The sequence below is a fragment of the Rhinolophus hipposideros genome, assembly GCF_964194185.1.
Source record: "Rhinolophus hipposideros genome assembly, chromosome: 3".
In the NCBI taxonomy this organism is placed as follows: Eukaryota; Metazoa; Chordata; class Mammalia; order Chiroptera; family Rhinolophidae; genus Rhinolophus; species Rhinolophus hipposideros.
In genome coordinates this window covers 66,677,027-66,699,079 of record NC_138049.1, presented here as the reverse complement: position 1 = coordinate 66,699,079, position 22,053 = coordinate 66,677,027, and the positions used below count along the sequence as shown (strand labels likewise).

Here is a 22,053-nt window from a genome sequence, read left to right as displayed (position 1 = left end):
TATAATTTTCATGAATTCTTATTAATTCATTTTTTCTTTGATTGCTTGTATTTTGGGTATTATATCTAAGAAGCCACAGCATAATCTCAGGTCATGAAGATTTACACATAAGTTTTTTCTTTAAGAGTTTTATAGCTTTATGTCTTATATTTAGGTCTTTCATACACTTTGATTTTTGTGGATGGCATAAGGAAGAGGCCCAACTTCATCCTTTTGCATGTGGCCATCCGGCTGTCCTAGCACATTTTTTGAAAAGACTCTTTTCCCACTTTCAGTGGTCCTGGCACCTTGCAGAAAATTGACAATGTATATCAGGTATATTTCTGGGCTCTTTATCTATTTTATTAATCTAATTGGTCTATCTTTATACCAGTACCATTTGTGCTGATTACCATAGCTTTCATAAGTTTTGATATTGAAAAGTGTGACTTCTTGAAATTTGTTCTTCTTTATACAGTTTGGCTATTCCTCTAATGGATTCGCTTTATTCAGCTGAGAGAATTCTCAAAGACAACATCTGAAGGCTGTGTGCTGGTGGCACTCTCAGAAGCTGGAGGTAGAAATTCTGTATTTCTGGAGAAGGACCTGGGTGGTACATTATAATCTCTGGGAAAAGCAGTTACCACTGAAGACTATCTATCAGTGAGATGAAATTTTAGAGTAGGAAGAAATATTCAAATAACCTCTCCATGGAATCATCAAAGCATTTTCATGGATGCCCAGCTGAAGGATGATGAATAGGAAACAAAAGTATGTCCACAAGATAATGCATAGGAAAAAAAAAATCTGTATCAAAGATCTGCTAAACCTTTGATATAACCTTGAGTAAAATGAAAGGTATCTGCAATGCTAAACCCATTCACCTTAATAAAAAAATCAAATTGAAAATTAAAAGAAAAGGCTGACCTTTGTCATAGCTGCCTTCATCTCCTAGGACTCTCTCCTTCACTTACCTAGCTCCAGACACCAGTCTCCTTGATATTCCTTGAATATGCCTGGCAATCTTCTGCCCCAATGCCTTTGCACTGGCTCTCTCCTTTGCCCGCGAATGTTGTTCTTCACATATCCACATGGTTCATTCCTTTACCTTTAAATCTTTGCTCAGATTTTACCTTCCCAGTGAGTCCTACTCTAACTCCCACTCAGTAGCACTCCTCATCCCTCTTTGCCTGTTCTGTTTTTCCCCATGGCACTTATGGCCTAACACACTGTAGAATTTATTTATTTGAAAATGTTTAAGGTTTGTTTCTGTCCTTCCTGAACACCGTAAGAACAGAAATGTATACCTGTTTTGTTCACTAATTTATCTGTAGAGCCTGAAAGAGTGCCTGGTACTCAATAAATATTTGTTGAATGAATAACTGAGACTCACTTGGATATTCAATTGGCAAATACACTGCATTTAAGTTACTCTATGTTCTCATTTCAAAAAAAAATTAAGTACTTATTATACATGATGCAGTTGGTTTCATACTTGTATATGCTAATTCTTCCTTTGGTAATTTAGATAAAAAATGGCATGGGCAGTGCTTGTGAGACAATGACGTAGTAACTACTTATCTTCCAAGGAACTACACTCAGTAACGCACTAAGAATATCTGTCCACTCCTTAATACACTCACCCGCAGTGAATCCAGACACACTACATATGAAAAGACGGAAAAAAACATATGATTCAATTAAATAAAACTATATTACTCACTGCCTACTAAGCTGGCAAGAGATGAGTCAAGGTCACTCCCAAGGGCTTTGCTTGCTGCCATTGCGGGACTGGGAGGTACCATGGAGATGGGTGCAGGCTGCCCCACTGGTGCCATGGTTGGCATCAGAAGATCACCTAGACCATCAAACACTGGAAATCAAATAGACTAGGTTCAGAATAATTGAAGGAATAAAAGGATCACACGGAAAATTGAAGGGAAATTGTCTTTTGAAAAAAAAAAAAACTATGGAAACAAGTGAATGTATAATCTTATAAAAGAAGGCATGTAATTCACACTTATGACTATAACAGCGAAAAGAACATCTCTACATATGTCTACTCATAAAGTATGGAAATACTAATGAACATGAACAAAGATGGAACAAAAATTCTGTGTAATGTACAGAAAGAACACAGACTTTGGAGTCAGAATTGAGGTTAAACTCAGTTACATGCTGCATTAGCTGTGACTTTAAGAAAGTTACTATCTGAGCTTTAGTTTTCTTTTCTGTAAATAGGGAGAGTACCATTACTACATGGATTTATTGTGAAGATTAAATTATATAATATACATTATGTCTTTATGATGTTTGCACTATATAAGGCACTCAATAAATGGTAGCTATGGTTATTCTTATTAAAAACTATCACTAAAACACTTTTTATTCAAAATGGTAGCGATTTATCAAAGTTTAAATGGTTTACTCTAAAATCCTACAACGTTTACTTTTAAAACAATTCTTAAATGAGAAAAGAAGGCTGAATCTCCTAGTTTAATGTGAAATTAATGTCGGAATAAAACCTGATCTAATGGTCAGTACCTAGTAATGAGTACCTGCAAAACAGTTGACAATATTTTAGAAGAATTTTGATTTTTTTCCTCCCATTGTAACAATCACCTTTTGTTTTAACTTTAAGGGAATATTTAAAGTAAACACTATTTTAAGTAATAGGAGTCATGCCATTATTAATGGTTCCTGATTACCATGTAACAAATTACCACTTGTTTAGTTCCTAGAATACACAAAGACCATTCAAAACGCAGACTCATAGGATTTGCATAAGTTATCACTAATATCCATGTAAAAATTTTGTGTTTAATTTTTATCAAAAAACTATGCATATTTACTATACATACAAGAAATCTAAATTGAACTAGGCATTCAACTAGGCACTGGCAATAGAAGCAACCAAATTGTCAGGCAGGGGATATATTTAGGGTGTTTCTGAAACACATTTAATTGCCAAAAACTCACCAATTGAAAATTTGTAGTAAGGACCCAGCATGGGAAGAGTAGAATGAAAGAGAATACAAACAAAATGACAGCAGGATGAAAGGTTAAAGGCAGGCAAAGAATACTGTTTGTGTCTCAACTTCATAAAACCGAGGGCCATGCAAGCATCAGAGAGTGTAAGCAACAGCAGGGGGAATGTCCACATATTCAGATACTGTGCAAAAATTTAGTAAAGTACTTGTTTTTCCCTTAACCATCTCTAAACCATGTGCATGTAAGGTCAGCCGAACAGATGGTGTGCGTGTTAAGTTAAATTTCTGCTAAAAATTAAAAACAGAAACACAAAAAGGGACTGCAGGTTATTCTTAAAGCTACCAAAATATACTGAAAATATTTACTTGGTTACTGAATGAAAGATTTATTAGATTACTGAATGAGAGATTTATTGAACAGTTGTAAAACCAAGTCATCATTCAATATTGCACATACATTTCCTGATACCATACTAACCTTAGATGGTGTTATCTCATAGTCAGAACAAATGAAAAGAATATCTGAAAATCACTGCCTCACCTGATGGATCGAAGGAGCTGCTGCTAGAAGTTGAAGGTGTTGTTCCAAAAGCTGCCTCAAAATTGGGCTGTAGCAGGTTATTTGGAGCAGGAGTCACTGGTGATGGAGAAGGGGCCATGAAAGAGCCCCCAAATCCTGGGGGAAAAAAATAGTTCCAGAAAACTATAAGCAGAAACAACTAAATATGGGTAAAGGCCATAAAAACAGTCAGAAAAAGTTACAGAAGCCCAAAAAGGAACTGAATGCATGTAGACGAAAAGTCAGTAACGACACCTGGGAAGTTAGTTTTTAAAAAGTTTTTCAAATATCTTGATACTTGTCATGTATTCATGAGCGATTTAATTAGTTAGAAATAAGACAGCACACACGAATATACACCCTTGTCAAGAGAACCTGTGGCAACCAAACCTATTTCTACAATGGAGTTCATAAAGCTAAGAAGGTCTCACTAGGGTTAAAATTCAGATACTTACTGTCATTGTATTTAAATTTTGTTTCTTCAAATCAAAATACCAGATAGTTAGAAAATATTTAGTCGTCCACATTGAATCAATATAATAACAAACTACAAATCAGAAAAATACACACGCACTAGCCACCAAATGCTTTTAAATCTCTTCCATGTATGTTCTAGTCCCATTGCTGCTACTGCCACGTTTAGGCTCTCCCAACACTGCTCTCAGGATTCATAGTCACCCAAGAGGCTTCTAGTCTGGACTTCCTCCAATCTAGTCTCTGCAGTGCAGCCAGAGAGATTTTTCTGAGTGGAAAATGTTGACCAAGTTACTTCTCTAAAATCCTTCTCTGGCTCCCCATAACTTTCAGATCCACAGAATGCAGATTCCTTTTTATAGCAATCAAGGTGTTCTGTCTCTGGCTGCCTTCCCATTCCTGCAAACTATGCTGCTGCCTATGCACCGTCGCAGTGAGTCAGATGCCTGCTCTCGTAGGGCTCCTTGCCTCACATTGTCACACACTGCTATCAGCCACATCTACCCCTGCCCCATCCACACTGCATACGAGTGAGTTCTGTGCTCTGCTTCTGTGTCCTCAGCACCTGGCACACATTTCCATTCTACTCCCATCAGACTTCTTCATTCTGACTCCCAACTTCCTACACCAGGGATGGTCTTTTAATGTCGGGAACCGTGTCTTCTTTTCCCATCTCTTCCACTAATATTGAGCAAAATGCCTAAAATATTGAATTAATGTTTATTGAATTAAGGAAACTTTTGAATACAAAAGGTGAGGAGAAATCAGACTATTGTAAAGTAACCAAACTTCAAATTAAATATTTAACTTTTGAAGGCTGGAAGCAAATCATTTCTCTCAATCAACAAACAGAAGCAGAAGCAGAGCTCATCTGTATCGCTTCTCTACAAAAATATGCAACTGTGAAGAAAGTGATTTCTTAATAAGGCATTAGATCATGTCCTATTATCAAAGAGTTTATTACTAGCAGAAGTCTTTTTTATACTCAGTTTGAATATATATATATATGTGTATATATATACATATATATATACACATATATATATTCCTTTTTAATATAGCTATATCTTTTCTTCAGAAACTTCTTGCAAAGAAAAACACGGACAATAACACATGGCTCATCTGCTTAGTGCTACTGAATTCCATAAGATAACTAGATCACATCCATAGGTGAATAAATAACACTATTCAATGAAAAAAATTTAGTGTATTCTCTAAGAAAGTGAAGGATGAAGCCAAATTAGCAGGAGGCTTACCAAGTTCACCCACTATTCTAAGCATTACTTTAGGTTGAACCATATGAACCACATGAATTTCCAATAGACCATTTTGGTCCTACACAAACAGCAATTTTATATCATTCAACCTAAAATAAATATTAGCTCATTTAATCCTCACAACAACCCCATGAAGTTTCACAGATGAGGAAACTGAGGACAGAGAGGGTAAATAATTTGCCCAAGGTCAAATTATGACAAATGCAGAGCCAGGATTCCACACGGAAGTCTTCCAAACCCTGGGTTCGTCACCACAATACTACACGGCCTCTTTCCCACAACCAGGACTAACGCCAGAGTGGACCCTTCCTACAGGTTTACAAACTTGACAGAGATTTGGACAGATGACTTTTTCCATTATACTCAGTTCTGATGAAATAAGTGCCCTCACAAACCTAATTTAAAAGCTAAAAAGTGACATAAAATAACCAACTGATTATCTTAAAGAAAAAAATCTGTTGCTGTACTCTAAATGAAGAGCTAAAGAGAAAAATTATAGACATCAATAAGATATTTGAGGAACAACTCCTGTTCAGTGGAAAGTTTTAGAACCCTAGAATAAAGGTCGGTAATAAGAAAAACCAAACCTCTAATGTTTCTTTATACGTGGTTCTAAATTATGCTAAGAAAGGTGTTCCACAGAATTGAAAGTAAGGTAATAATCAGTAGGCTTTTGGATATTTGAACTGTCCTACACTACAACTGAATTGCCAGCTATCTTTAGGTGCTCGACCATCTGCAGACACACTGCCTTTGTCACAGGTGATTTGTCTTTAGAGAGACAGATATATCTCTCTAAAAGAGAACAGCCTACACACTTAATAAAGTTTTATCAATACAGACATAGCAAAACTGACATTCGCAGTCTACATAACACATCGTATCATTTGGGTCAAGAGAGTAAAAATTTGAAACTATTGGTAGATAAACAAACTCCCACACATACTCTCTCTCCATCCACATTTGCTCCATTGTGTTAAAGATGATGTCATTTCAATTATTCTCAGTGGTACATTCCATTAACCAAGATCAATCTTAGTCAGTATTTCTAGGAATAGCCTGAGAACCTTTTGTCTCACACGTTTCAGTCTGTTTCCCATACCGAGGGAGGATGAAATTTTTGGTCATCTGTAGCCCTTCCCATTTAGTGAAAATTATTATTTATTAATTCAACACTGAACATTTTAATACTTTAAATCAGTTCAAGGATTTCTATGGCTCTGATAAAAAGTCATTTGTGTCATGTAGTTAGCAGAGAATACAAAACTGAAAGGGCCTCATTAGGCTGGCTGATACTCTTCCCTATCTTTGGAATTAAAGATAGGATGTGACACATTCCTGCATCAGCACAGATTTATGGTACAGTCACTCTATAATTGGGTCTGTTATGGAAGAAAATGGTTTTCCTGCTTCGTGTCAACCTCACAAGTTAGGCATATCCTTCAACACACCTAATCTCCCTTAATAATCCATTTTCACATCCGTCATCCAATATCAGTCTATAGCTTTCAAACATCTATATTTTCGGCTGGCATATCATGAGAGGCGTTTGACAGCTTTGATTTTCTCTGTGTAAAATAATATTTTCTTTTATTTGTTATAAACTTAATTCTCAAGTTTCCAGGCAGACTTCATTTGAGATATGGATAATATCTGCTTCCTACCAGTAATCTCAATGACTTGGAGAGAATACCCAGAGAGAAAATATATACTTCTTGGAATTCTGCAAAATGCCAGAACACTTGATTACATATACCATTTCAACCTAATCATAACTTCAAAGCAAAAGCTTATAATCAGTAATCTCATTCTAAAACTGACAAGGTCATTTCCCCTAAATAGCCATTTAAACTATGCTATTTCTTTGGCAACCTATTAAAATCTATGGCTACACTTGAAAATCTGCGTTAAGTTTATTGGTTTAGTAAGAGCTTGAAAGTTTCTTTGAACAATTTGAAGCTATTATGAAGACTATTTGGGCCAGGACAAAAGCCAGATAAGCTAGTATTTTTTTCACCAAGCAATCGGTTGTGGCTTAGGTTAAGTGCAGTGCCTCTTATCCTATCTGCAACTTCCAAAATGAAACCCTGGATCATCATCATTCAGGAAAATGCCAGCTGGCAGTCACTGGTATGAAATGGATTCAGCAAATAGGACTATCATGTTTCCGGGAGAGGATGGGAAAGACACAAAGAATGCTATCGCACTTGGGGAAGATTGTTAAATAGACAGTTTGAATTATTGATGGAAGGAAAGATCAACAGTAGGGCTGTGATTACCCCCTCATCCCTTTAAGACCTGACCTCATGTCAAATGTCTTCCTACAACTCTGAAGGTTGATGAGGGCCCTTTAATGAGGCTTTCATTTATTATTAATCCAAAAATGAATGTTCCTTCAGCCCCTTGCCAACCTCATGACCAAAATACATCCATTGTGGTGATGGTGGAGGGACAACGGAAGATGCATCTGAATATCTGAGGCCTCTGTGATGCTGCTGAGGTGCTTTCTGTTATGTACTGTTCTAAGTCAGAATGAGGTAAACCAGCAGTGTCTTGTGAATGTAATTGACAACTGGAACCTGAAACTCACTATTGCAGTCTTGCAATTGGCAAGTGCTTTGCCTATAAAAATAATAATTTCTAACTGGTTGTCATTAAGCACACTTTGCTTTGCTCCCAGGGAAGACTGACAGTTGACTGTTACTGTCTTTGAGTCCTTGAAATGTTTCCCTTTATTCTACCTATCCCATTCTGGCACTAAGTAATAATCCCAGGCATCTTGTGTCCATCTATTCCACAACACGGTCCTAAGGAACTGGGATCACGTCAGGGGTTTTCAGATAGAAAACTGATCAGCTTGTCATATATGGCAGCAGCTTCAACCCAATGGTAGAAATCTACAAGAGTTTCTCCTAGTGTGGTTCATATATTATAGAAACAATTGTCAAACACCATAGTACTTTTTCTCATAAGTTCCCTAAAAAGAAAAAAAAAAAAGAAAGATGGGAGTAGGTAACACAAGATAAAAAAACTGCTAATACAAACAAATTATCTCTTTAATAAACAAAAAGAAATGTGCTCCCTGAAAGTATGGCAGATTAGGAGCCACCCACAGGTGGCATGTATACAAATGTGATTTTAAGACTAATATCACAAAATCCTGGGAAATAATCAACCCTCTATTATATAATGTTTTGTTTTCCAATTTCAAGTCTCAAAGAAAACATGCATCTTAAAATTTATATAATATCTGTTACTTATAAAAAATATATCCAAACTTAACTTCCACACAATATCATTTTATTTTAATTTAATAAATTACCAGCTAGTAGGTCTGCCGATGCTGACGAACTAGAAGCAGCCTGAGGTGCAGGTTGGGGTTCAGAAGCACTACTTCCAAATGCATCTACCCATTATCCATTATGCAGCAAAAAAGTAAAACAGGTGTAAACAGTAAGTACAGTAAGTAATTTAAGTGTTTTGCAGAGAAACGCATAGATGTGGAGCTTTGTATGGTGAGCTTTTCTCCTGTGGATATGTGAAATGATGGAGTGAACTGAATTATGCTCTGACCAGTTTATTCTCTCAAAAAAAAAAGTTCTAGAATATTTAAGAATTAACACCTTTGTAAGAGTAAGAGAATTTTTCGTTTTAAGAATAAAACTTTTGGACCAAATCCTGTCATCTATCAAGATAGGATCAAGGTGTTAAAATTTTGCCCAAAGGTAATAAAATAGAATTTGCCCATTTGGAACTCTATTAAACTTAAAAAAAAAACCACACTTTTATTTTTAACAAACTTAATTCAAGCAGCAGCAACAGCCCCCTTGTACCTATATATCAAGGCTCAGTGTTTATTTGCCACAATTTTTGAGCCTCTGAATGTCAGTGACATTGACATCTTTGCACTCATGTACCCTACCAGCACTGCACATGATGTTTCAACGTATAGTAGCTACTCAATGTGGGGTTAACTTGCAAAAGATGGTATTTTGGCCCATAGCAAAGACATTTATGAATATTCATGAAGAAAGCACTTCAAATTCTGTACTGTTCCCTATACATTTACGGCTAACAGAATACTTTAAACATATCATACAAAGAAGTAATCCAAGAGTTAATTCAACGAATGTCCCTGCCTTTAAATAACATATAAAGGAAGAGGCGAATACATTTAAGTCAGTGAAACATCTTCCGATTCTCTGGAAAGATTTTAAAACATTAAACTCAACATAAATAAACTCAACAGAATAATGCATGACATCTAGACTTATACTTTCAGTTTGCGTGTCTTATTGTTTTCAATTCTGAATTATCTAGTTAATTTTTATATCACTTTTAAGAACTTAGAAACATTGATTTAGCCCACAGATCAGGGTCACCAAGGAAGAACAGTGGAAGAAAATTCCAATGAGCTGATAGGATGAACAGAAAGTTAAAAACACAATGATCTGGTGTTGGTAGGCCACGCACTGAAAATTATGATGAACTGATGAGGATGAAGATGATAATGGAAAAGAAGTGGAAAAGATCTTAAAACTCAGGTTTACATTTAAGAGATGGAAATGACTGGTCAAAATATATATATCATGAAACAGAAGATCTAAACACTATTCTGAGGGAAAAAAAGATTCTTTAAGTATTGAAGGAGGAGAGATACGCACCCCCAAAAAGGTCTATCACACCTGAGGAATCCACCTTTGCTGGAGAGGCAGTGGTTGCAGGAGATGGTGCTGCAAATGTATCCACTGCAGTGAAGCACATAACAGGAAAAATTGCATGTCACCCAAAGGAAAAAATGAAACCACAAAGCCAAATAGCTTTTTGAGATTTCATGTTTAACAACAGACAGTAAGACTACAGATAATCTTAACAGTTAAGGAAAAGCAAATGGATTTTAAAATATACACTTTTCAGAATAAAATAAAATTTGACTTATTGAGATCAGAGGGTTTAAGTGTGAAAAAAGCGTTGTCTTTTCATTGTGTTAGATAAGAAACATTAACCCCCATCAGTGGTCATGGGCCAAAGAATGAGATTTTAAAAAGTGATTTTTGAGTATAAAGGAACTCAAGACAAACCCGCATGTGTTCATATCGGTCTCTCCACACATAATCCCCACAAGACATCTCTGAAGGCTTGACTTTGGCAAAAGGACTCACCGGATAAGAGGTCAGCAGTGAGAGAACTCTCAGGCACAGGAGAGGCCCCTTGTGGTGGAGAGGAGAAAGCATCTTCCAAAAGAAAAATCAAAACCAAGCAGAAGTAAGTAGAAAGCTGAAATCAAAGTCAAACATCTAACAAGTGCATTATCACAGGTGAGTACAAAGAGCTTAACCATGAAAACATCTAGGAAAACTAATGCAAGAAAAGGGTTGCTTTGTTTTACCTGTACCAAATAGGTCTATGCTAGGAGCAGCATCTGCCTTAGGCACTGCAGCGACTTCAGGAGCAGACTCAAATAAATCTAAGACCAAGAACAGACATGCCTTTACTCAGTTGGACAAACCAGCCTGAAACAGTTATCACTTTCCAGTTCTGAATTAGCACTCTAGAGAATTCCGAAATAAGTGGCAAATGGTTTCCAGGGAACCATTTCATTACACAGTGTTCATGCAGTAACAGTTGTGGATGCAGTATATCTCAAGTACCAGAATTCGATCCACCAGATGGAAAGAGTTCAACAACAACAACAACAACAACAAAAATTACCACCAAAGATATCTAGAGCAGGAGGAGCGGTGGTGGTGGTAGTGGTAGCAGAGGTGGTGGCAGTGGTGGCGGCGGCGGTGGTAGCAGCGGTAGTGGCAGCAGTGGCAGCTGCAACGGCGGGAGCAGGAGAAGGAGCAGTGACGGGAACCGGAGGGGCTGTGCTAGCTGTAGGGGTAACTACAGGAACACTGGTCTCAGGTGGCTTCATTGCAAAGAGGTCCAGCTCAGGTGCAGCCTCTGCACTACCTTCAGACGGGGCAAAGGGGTCTTTGGAAAGGAAAGTGGAGACACATACGGCATTGATAAGGAAAGAGACAAGAGAGAGGCGTCATAACCATGGGTAAGAGACACCTGACACAGGTATTTACACACTAGTTAGGCATTAGGTTGCTTGCATTGAACTACTTTCCTATTAGCAGAGGGTCAGTGATTAGGATGTTTTTGTAAAGAAAAAAAAATTTAGCAGGTACCGCAAGTTAAGAAACTGAAACACTGCAAAGTACTATAAGATTCACCTACAGTCTAGCATCGGAGATTGTTCTTCTATTCCTTACTTAATGTGGCAATCTGGTAGCTTTGAACATTCATTAAAACATGCCTATATAATTGAACTCTGTGTTACAAAAGAGTACAATATAGCATTAGAGAAAAAAAACATTAAGTGAGCATACTTGCACTGACAAAAATTGTCAATCTTGAGAAATTGTCAATTTTGATAAGTATGCACGTCATTGTCTTAATGTTTTAAGTGTCAGCATTATTTATTCAGTTATGATGAATGATACTTTATACTCAGAAGAAATTAAAATCAGAAGAACACATGGCCACATCTACTAGGGGAGTTTCACATTAGGACGGAAAAACAAGAGACGGGCTCATGACTTTAAACCCACCATTTCCTGAACATGCATCAAGAGCTGCTGCTACAGGGGTTGGGGTAGCTGGTGCGGCGGCCCCTTCGGATGCTGCAGGGGCCTCCCCAGGAGAAGCTGCAAAGGCATCTTGGGTGCAGTTTTTAAAACAGTAGAAATTAAAGGAATAAAAAGAGAAGAAAATATAGTAAAAGAACCAAGTTAAATTGTGAAAAAGGCTCCCTTATACAACATGAATTTCTTAAAATGCATTTTTATGGCCCATGCATTGTTGGCAATCACAAAACAACAATTCTTTGTGCCCCTTCATGTTAATTACATGCAAGTGGTACAGTGCTGATAGTGTGAGGCCTATTAGAACTCAAAAGGTAACAAGATTCTCATTGTATAAGGGCTCTGAGAAGCATGTTTTATGTATCATTAGAAATTAATGGATATGAAAATTAAAACACAAAAATAACTTTATTATGTAATTTAAGACATTAATTAAACTTTGATGGTCAGGTAATACTAATTCACTATGTTACTATGAAATCTTTGACTAGTGGTTTCTAGAAAACATGGATGTCTTCTTTAATGCCAATAAAATGAAATATATGATGGTAATGTAAACAAACAATTCTAGTTTAAAATTTTTATCGTCTAGTACAGGCAAAATTATACAGTTAATATGAAAGGTTTACTAAGTATTCATAAAGTTAAATCTTCATTATCCTTGAAAAGCATTTGCAGACACAACCAAGGAGTTGCTTTAAAGAAATAAAAAGAAAATAAAATTAGGGGGTGACACCATAATGCCATTATTTTGACTTAAATTTATTGTTCTTTTAAAATATTGTATTGCTCTAGTTATTTGGAAAATGATCTATTTCAACAGATTAAAATATAGTTTCCTGTTTTAAGAATATGTGTTCTTACTGTTTAGAGTAGAAAATCCATTAAAATACAGGCAACCCAAATTTACAAATGACTGAAGTGTATAAATGGTTCGCATTGTGTTTCTACCAATAAACCATGTTAATTATGGTAAAAAAAAATCCTGGAGTTTTCAAAGCAACTCTATAGTTCCAAAGTACAAAACGAATGAAGCCATCATAAGTATGACTTGCTTAGGAGAAGAAACTCCTGGAAAGAGGGGACCAAAACCCACCTAGAACCTGCCATTTACCTGCTCAACTTCCCACTCTAAAATACTGCCTTCCATAATCTCTACCAGAGTTCCTTAGAACATGTTCATCTGGTCACTAAAACAACTTATCAGTTATGCGTGGGAAATCCTACACAGTATATATCCCCTTTCTCGGACATTCACATAGTATATTAGGCTGTAGGAAGTCCGACAGTCAAAACACCTGTTTCTCAGTTTAACTAAGTATGTTCCAAATTGATCTGAATGTGAAACACACTTTAGTAATGTCTTTAAAGGTCCTTCACAAAAACACAAATATCCCTAGAAGGGACAATCAATTATTCTTATAGATTTATTTGATCTGATTGCTTCTCTCAGCTACACTAAGTGAATATATGTTCTGAGGAGAGGTCAGTTAGGGAAGAGGCCAAATAATAATACTGGAGTATGAACAATACATCAGGGGATAGGGCATGCCTCCTTCCCCAGATTCATGTTAAAGGCACTATAATAGAGGACTCAGAGCAACATGAAACCCCAAGAGCTGGGGCAGAACACAGGAAAAGTCTAAGAGGTGGTTGGGAGGGCTCAAAATATTTTGCTGTGAGTCAGCTCTATTTTCTTTCTTTTTATTCTAATAAAACCTGGAACTGAGGCTAATAATATTGGAAACAGCAGAAACAGTAATATTACCATTTAGTATTTATGTGCCAGTCACTGTGTAAGTATTTTATATGCATTATTAAATTTAATTCCTACATATTTTGTGATGTAGGTTCTATCTCCACTTTGTAGATAAGAGAGTGGAAGCCTGGAGCGTCTGAGTGAATGGACAAAGGTCACACAGCCAGCAAAGGGCAGAACGTGGATTTGGCCGTAAATTGTCTGACTGAGGTTTGTGTGTTTACCCACCACACCATGATGCTATGAACTATGCCACATTCTACTATACTATTTCCTCCATGTAACATGGAATAAGCACCAGTTATGTCAGGGCTAGGGGTCAAATCTTCATGGGCTGACTTGCTGGTCTCTTTATCACTTACGTGTAAGCAGGTGAGACATATTTATAGCTCTAGCCTCAGGAGAGGTGGGTTTTGTTTGCTTTCCTGTCTGCAATCTCCTTTTAATGCTTCTCCTGTTATTTACAACTAAATATTATAAACTCAACTCTTTCACTCCCATCGAAACTTCTTTAAGGATAGGAGCCCAGTTACTCTAGCCCCAGGCTGTTAAGTATTGCCAGTCCAGGAGGTGGAGATACGAATGAGCAAGACTGCAAATGACTGCAGTCCCAGCCACTGTCTGAATGTGGCCACAGAAGTGATCCTGAACGAGAACCATCCAGCTGAGCTCAGTCAGCGCCCAGAACTGAGGGACATGATAAAATTTTGACTTTTTTTATACCTAGCCTTCTTTCATTATCAATGGCAACGTTATCCTTCCAGTTTTGAAAACTAAACCTATTTCCAATCCAGTTCTCCTTCCCTGGTTACCCATTTGTAGTTCATTTCTACATTCTGCCAATTTCAACCAGTGTTATTTCCTGGAAATGCATATCCCTGCTGTTCTATAATTATGGACTCAGTCAAGGCCTTACCCAGCAAAATGGTCTCTCTAACACTGATGTAGACTACTCTTCTTTTCCTTCTAGCAAACTAGGAAGAATTTTCTCTCAAACTTTTTATCATGTGACTAGCTCTCTAAATATTTCTAATAGCTGTCATTTTCCCCAACCTGAACTACTCTCCCCATCTTCTCCAGCCATATAAGTCATCTTTAAATGACATACTCACCACAAAGTTATGAGCCCAAGAGTTCTCAACAACCCAAGATTCACCATTCCAGTTCCTTTTCTTCTAAAGTCAGTTTGTTAATCAACATGTACAAAGGAAGTCAGGCTTGTGAGGTAAGTTTCTTGGTTTCCCTGCCACTTGGTTTTGTGTTCAGACTACCATTCTTAGGAAGGCTTGCTCACAAATTGACACAGTTGATTGAAAGGGTAGCCTGGGGCTTGTGCAAAGGACTTAGGATCAATTTAGCATTCTAGTGCTTAGGAAACCCTGTGTTGTTACAACCTAATGCGATGTTGTTGGTAAGATTTTCATAAATAAAAAATAGAAACGTTTTTAAGGATGTTGTCTCTTATTTTGTATCTGTAAGTTTTACTAAAATTTTTAAACGTAACATTGCCTTGTAGTCCTGTTACATATAACCACAGAAAACAGATTTTATTTAAATGTTCTTTAAAAAATAAAACATTTAGTAAATAGAACATTTCTGAAAAAAACATTTTAATAAGTTACACTAAGTACCTAAAATGTTATGTGGGTATAATATGAATATTTTAAAATAACAGACATTTCCTGTTTTTTAAATTTGTAATAAAAATATAAAATTAAAATACATAAAAATGTTAATGTTTTAACATTTCATATCCATGGAATTAAACAGTTAGCCATTTTTTCAGAAATTAAAATTCCTTAAACTTATTTCTGAAGAAATCTACTTAATACTGCTGTATATGTTACATAAAATCTCAAAAGAGCATGTTTTAAAGGTTTGTAAACAAAATACCTGATGCCCTCATTATTCCAGAGTTCTACCACTTGCCCATTATAGAGATAATTTTTTTAAATGGTCATACATAATGTCCAAAGAGAATTTAGTTTAAGTTTTTATTTAAAATCCCATCTCTAGAGGTGGCTGGTTAGCTTAGTTGGTTAGAGATCGGAGCTCTTAACAACAAAGTTGCCGGTTCGATCCCCACATGGGCCACTGTGAGCTGCAACTTCCACAACTAGACTGAAACAACTACTTAACTTGGAGCTGATGGGTTCTGAAAAAACAACACTTAAATAAATAAGAAAGTTAAAAAAAGATCTTAAAATCCCATCTCTATATGATTCCTTATAAATCAACAGAAGAGCAGGAAAAAAATTAGGGAATGTCACTGAAAACTGCAAAACAGACAGTGACACATATAGACAGACTCCTGAAACATAAAGCATAGAGATTTTATAGCTGTCAGAATCCAGGAGACCGTTTACAGAACTATACAGGTCAATAAAAACAATTGCGATGAGATTTGCAGATGTACGCAACCTCCAGCCAGATGACTAGAAAGGATGTAGGTAAAATCACAAGGAGAGCCCCATTCTTAGGCATTAAGTTATATGATTTTCTGCAACACTACTCCTTTAAATTTGCATTTTAGGGTAGAAAGAATGCCATCATGAAAATATTTCCAAACATACATACTTCTCTACTTGACGGATGTAGTCAAAGCAGTAATAAATGAAAAATACAAACAGCACAATGGCATAAAGAATATTTCAAAGAAATATCTTAAGCTTTATTCTAAAGAGCCATGAGGGAAGCAATGGAGTTGATTGATTTCTTAGAGGCAATGAAGTTCCTTACAAATAGACTGGAAAAACAAAAATCTAAATAGCAAAAGGTATAGAAATATTTAAGCACAAAATTGTTCTCCATCCTGTCAATATTTTTCTTGAAGTTCTTCTGTCAACATGAGCCTATGACAAACCACCCATACCCAACACCAACAAAGGGGGGAGGGGTACCTTACCCCCTTTACTGAGGAAAGGGGAAAGAAGGTGTGAAGAAGTTGATTTTATAAATTTAAGCTAAAACTTTATTTTTTGCTCTCAAAATTTATAGAGAAATAACTGAAAAACTAACTTTCTCCAGTGGATAATGCTTTATGATAAATTATTTGAGAGTCTGCAAACCAAGTCCCCTTTATTTTAAAAAAAAGACAACAACATGTTTCTCCTGTAGTAGGAATGGCCTTGCAAATTCCTGGCAGCAAGGCAGCAGCAAATTCCTTGCATGAAACAGTGGCTGTGATGCTGTGTCTAGTGGAATGCTTGTCTTAGGCAATCCTGGCAAACTCCTGAGCCTGGGGTACGGTATGTAGCACAGTGGTATGTGACAGCGTGTAAGTGTATGCTCCCAGGAGTGTACGTCATATATTACCTCCACCAGAGCCTGCCAAATCTCTCCTGCCCTCTCCACATTTGCTTCCTCCGATTTCATTACCATAATCTCAAAATGCCCTGGGAATGATGTTATATTGTAAGAAGAAACACAAAACTATGATGAATAGAACACTACTCGGTGGATTTGATACAAGCACTTCTCCAGGTTTGCACATTGCACCACTCACAAGGGAACACGTAAAGAACCTGGCTTCAGATGGCTCATCAGATCCAGGAACACTATACTGGCAGAGTCTAGGATATCTGACTCAAGCCCACAGCTGTAAATCAACTCTGAGTTAGAATGTATATTTGCAGGGAAAGCGTATTTTCAGACAGTCATTTCAAAGTCTGACCTAAACCTGTTTTCAATCTATTTTAAATGCTGATTTGAATAAGCTTTCAAAGTCTCAAATCCAAAGATGATCCAAGCTTTTGCTTAAACAGTACAAGCTTAAAGTTGTAAAAATGGGCATATCTGAACTCTCTTCAGAGGCCTCAAAATCTGAAATACTCTCAGATGATTTTTTGTCCTAAATCTTAAGAAATAACTCAGGGCAGGATTTCCCGTCCCATATTCCCCAAATGTTTTTCTCTCTGTGAGTTTCAGTCCCTCCAAAAAGCCAAACCTAAATATGATAGAGAGTCTGGTACCACTCATATGGATACTGAGGATAGGAGCATGTATGGGACAAAAGTTCTAGCAGCAATTTAAATCCTAACTTTTAAGAAGTGGAAAATTAAATGGATCTAAAGCAGTGCAACCTCTGCTCTAAAACCACTAAAATTAAGTGAAGATATATGTACATGAATAAACACTTAAAAAGTACTTAAACACTGTGACATGTTGGTATATACACATGTACAATTTTCTGAACACCTTAACTTGAAGGTAATTTTAGCAATCGTGGAAGGAAAATTCAAGATCAGTGATGTGACTAACTAACCTCCAAAGAGATCCACTTCAGCAGTGACAGCAGTAACAGTTGTAGTAGTTGAGGCAGAAGCTGAGGCAGTTGCAATTTCAGCAGTTGTAGTAGGAGGAGTAGGTTCTGGTGCAAATGGATCTGAAATCGGAGCTTCAGAGGGAACAGAGGAAAGTGTAGCCAAAGAATCTATGTTGCACCAGAGATGGAGAAAAATAGAAGAAAAGGAAAGGACAAAAGATATACCAGGCTCCCAATGATCAAAATGAGGACAGTTATTAAGATATGGAAGTCTCTCAAAACAACAGTTTAAAATAAAGCTTTACTCACCCTCTCCCAAAAGGTCTATCCATGTCCATTATGCGTCAGCATTTGAAGAAATAAAGAGACAAAGCTGAAACATTCAACCACACCAATATCCTAGGGAGGCACCTACTGAAGAAATCTTAGCTTTCTGGAGCGTTTGTATTAGAAAAGGAAACGCACAGTCATCCCTCTGTATCAGCAGATTCCACATCCATGGATTCAACCAACCACGGGTCAAAAATATTTGAAAAGAAATGTTACGTTGTTGCTGATATGTACTCTGTAGTTAGGCCTACCAGGGTTACATCTGTACTGAACACATACAGACTTTTTTCTTGTCATTATTCCCTAAAAAACAACTATTCATATAGCATTTACGTTGTATTGGGTATTATACGTAATCTAGAGATGATTTTAAAGTATACAGGAGGACGTGCGTCGGTTATATGCAAATACTCCCCATTTTGTATAAGGGATTTGAATATTTGCAGATTTTGGTATCCGAGGGGGTCCTGTAACCAATGTGTTGTGGATACTGAGGGATGACTGTATTATCTACTATCATCATGGAACTTTTGAGCTGGAAGGGACCTTAATGATTCTCTAGACCAAGTTTCTAATTTCACAGATGGGAAAGTTGAGAACAAGGGAGGTCAGGATACTTACCTTAAGTCAGCTCTACACAATTTTCACAAACTACTTATTTCTTAGCAGATTTACCATTTCATCTGCTTTGGTTGATTTCACTATACTATAAATGTCAATTCTGAAGACACTGTAGTTAACCAAACTTTATTGATCTTTATTATTTGATTTACTACTGCAGCCCGTAATAAGTGGAGACTTTTATAGTAGCTATAATGTGATGTAGAACATACATACAAAACATAGTCAAAGAAAGGAATGTAAGTTTAGGGGTTAGAAAAAAGAAACCCTAACCTAAACCGTTTTCTTCTTCAGAAGTTTCACATTATCAGATATTTAAACATTTTAATACATAATCTTAACATTTAAAAACATTATGTAATAACAGAAATATTTTAAAGACAAATGTGACATATTATACATCATCAAAACTCTTCAGCCCTTCTAAGGTCAGCATTCCACTGGGAAGTTCATACTTTCTTAGTGTTCAACAGTGAGATTACAGTTGGCAACCTAAATAAAAAGCTAGGAGGGGTTATTCGCAACCATACTATGACTTCGGGTTAAACATTTAGCGTGTCCAATGACATTCTTCTACTCTCAGTCACATAATACACCTCAGCGCTGAAATCTGAATTCATGAATATTACTGGAAATTTTACCATAAAAAAATTTACCAGACTCATTGGAAAGACATTTTTGTCAAAGTCTTAAAAACAAATGAGAACTCAGTAAACCAAAGGTTCTAGAAGACATTTAAAAAACTGAGAGACATAAATTTGGCACAAAAAATAATCACATTCATTTAATTGTGCATTTGGCTTTCCCAATACTATGTAGAGCCCTCTACAGATATACTGCCCTGTTTCCCGAAAATAAGACCAAGCTCAGAAGACCAGGTCTTATATTAATTTTTTTCTCCAAAAGACTCATTAGAGCTGATGGTCTGGCTAGGTCTTATTTTCGGGGAAACATGGTAAGATAATCAAGACTCTTCCTAACCAAATCTTACCTATTTCATAACAACATTAGAAAATTACAGCACATGGTTATTTCACATTAAAAACAGTTTGAAACGTGAGGATGTATACTTAATAAATAGAGGCAAAAAAGGATCTATGTTGACTTGAGGCTAGGGTATATTCTGCTGTTAGATGGCCAGGTTCCAAATCCTAACGAACAGAAGGTCCTTCCAATAATTCTTCAATAGTACCTGGGTCAATACATGCATTACTCCATAGTCACACTTCCTAAAAATATTAATTAGAAAGCAAAGTGAGTCATCAGAAGCCAGACAGACTTGGCTGCTCTCTTCTCTTGGTGTTTGCGGGACCCTCCCTCTCCCTGCCCTTATCAATGGCTATTTCAAGCTGCAATGTGACATAGCAAAAGAGCTAAGAACCATGTGATTTAACAGTTTGCAGACCTGCTATTGTCTATGACAGGGAATGAGCAGCTTATTTCGTACATTTGCTAAGTGAGAGAAAAACAGACTTACTATGTGTACTAGGCGAAATAAAAAGATTTTTAAAAAGAAGTATACAAGATTAAAATATTAGTTCTTGCTTTTGACTAGTGTTTTGTTTAGCTGGAAGGTGTTGAGACTTCCTGCAATAATATGATGGAAAATGAAAGTAAAATTTCCTTGGAAATTGTGCAATTATTAAGAATATTGGTGGATAATTGAAACTGAAAAACTTTCCACTCCTGGAAACCACAGGGTTTAGTCTCCAAAATCTTAATTTTCTAGATGAACTATAACTTATGTTTACTTATTCCTTGTTTTATATAAATTTTTCTCTACTATAAATGGAAGTCCCTTCATTTCATTTAGGATGATGGGGACAGTTATTAAATATTTCTCAAAACTACCACTTTTTGTAAAGAATTAAACTATACAAAAAACCTACAGCAGTGCAGTTCATATGTAAGTAGTACATAATCATAGATGTTTTTGCATTATAGAAATTACTAGAAAATATTCATTGTAATTGAGGAAACAGAAGTACAAAATTAACACGGAAATCTATATTCTGCTGAGATGTAGATAAACTTTTATGTTATTATGAAGATTAAATGTGTTAATATATTTATTACGTGCTCACCCATGATAGCAAATAATAGTAATAAGTAATATTTAAGTCAAATTATGATTTTCATTATTGAACTGCGAATTTCAAAACTTCTATAAATCTCTCAGTGTTTGTGTGCATGTGTGTTTGCGTATTTGCATGTGTATGAAAACGGACTATAAATATGTCCCCTAGATTTAATTAACAAGAAAATGGTAATATGGGTTGCAAAAACTGCTTGTACTATAGCTAATATTCCACATGGAAACTATTAAAGTCATATGATCATATAATATTGATGAGCTTTCAAATGTATGTTGATAATTTCTATTCGGTCTATTAATTCTAATAAAATCTTAGCAGTGATTCCATGTTTCCCAAAAAATAAAAATTTCACTTCAAGCATTTATAGTAAGAAATTATCTGTTTACCCACTTCTAAGATACAAAAAAATATGACACACACACTCACTTGTTTGTGCTGAGAGATTAATTTATTATGACGAAAGCAATGCTCTCCTCATTATGGGTCCAAAGGTAGGAATTTTAAACACACTTAGTATTCTTTTAAACATGTTCATTGTTACTGCACATGATGTCAAATATTATATGCATTATTTAAATTAAATTTACTAAAATGTGCATCTACTAAAATTTGGTTGCTTTACACTAACAAGAAAAATTAATGTCATTTACAAAATATCCCCTAAAATGGCAGTATTTACCAGTACCTACAACTTCCAAAAGAACTTCATAAAGACCTGAAGTGGTGACAGTCTTTGGAAAATGAAATCTTACTATGGTTAGGGTCAGATAAAAACATCCAAATAGGTCCAAAAAGTTTTAAAGTTTGTATTCTACAGTCTAGTTATACAGAAATCAAATATGCTTCAATAATAGAAGCAGCCTGATCTCATCAAACATGATTGAGAATGTGATTTTATTTTATTGTTCTGCTTAATCAAATGAGCCAAAACGTATTTGTTACAATTTAGCATCATCTTCAATCACGACCAAGTATCTGTAGGATAAATGCAAACTGAAGGTAACTATTACACTAGTTTACTCCAATTTCTTAAGGTTTATAATTTTTACTGTTTTGCTTAGAAAAT

At 36.0% G+C, this 22,053-nt stretch overlaps 1 protein-coding gene across 13 annotated transcripts in view; it reads right to left on the bottom strand.

Moving 5' to 3' along the window:
* Positions 1-22,053, bottom strand: part of SNAP91 (synaptosome associated protein 91) — a 139,161-nt gene that overhangs the window by 22,080 nt on the left and 95,028 nt on the right. For 7 of the 13 annotated variants that reach the window (XM_081040042.1, XM_081040041.1, XM_081040039.1 and 4 more), the window contains exons 14-23: positions 18,250-18,264; positions 17,941-18,108; positions 11,885-11,992; positions 10,992-11,258; positions 10,669-10,746; positions 10,442-10,513; positions 9,944-10,027; positions 8,602-8,685; positions 3,511-3,645; positions 1,703-1,852 (exon numbers count right to left, since the gene is read on the bottom strand). In XM_081040042.1, the coding sequence (XP_080896168.1) occupies positions 1,703-1,852; positions 3,511-3,645; positions 8,602-8,685; positions 9,944-10,027; positions 10,442-10,513; positions 10,669-10,746; positions 10,992-11,258; positions 11,885-11,992; positions 17,941-18,108; positions 18,250-18,264 (1,161 nt within the window). Of the gene's footprint in view, positions 1-1,702; positions 1,853-3,510; positions 3,646-8,601; positions 8,686-9,943; positions 10,028-10,441; positions 10,514-10,668; positions 10,747-10,991; positions 11,259-11,884; positions 11,993-17,940; positions 18,109-18,249; positions 18,265-18,999; positions 20,121-22,053 lie in introns of those variants that run through there. The other 6 variants (XM_081040038.1, XM_081040037.1, XM_081040045.1 and 3 more) reach the window with 5 other exon arrangements.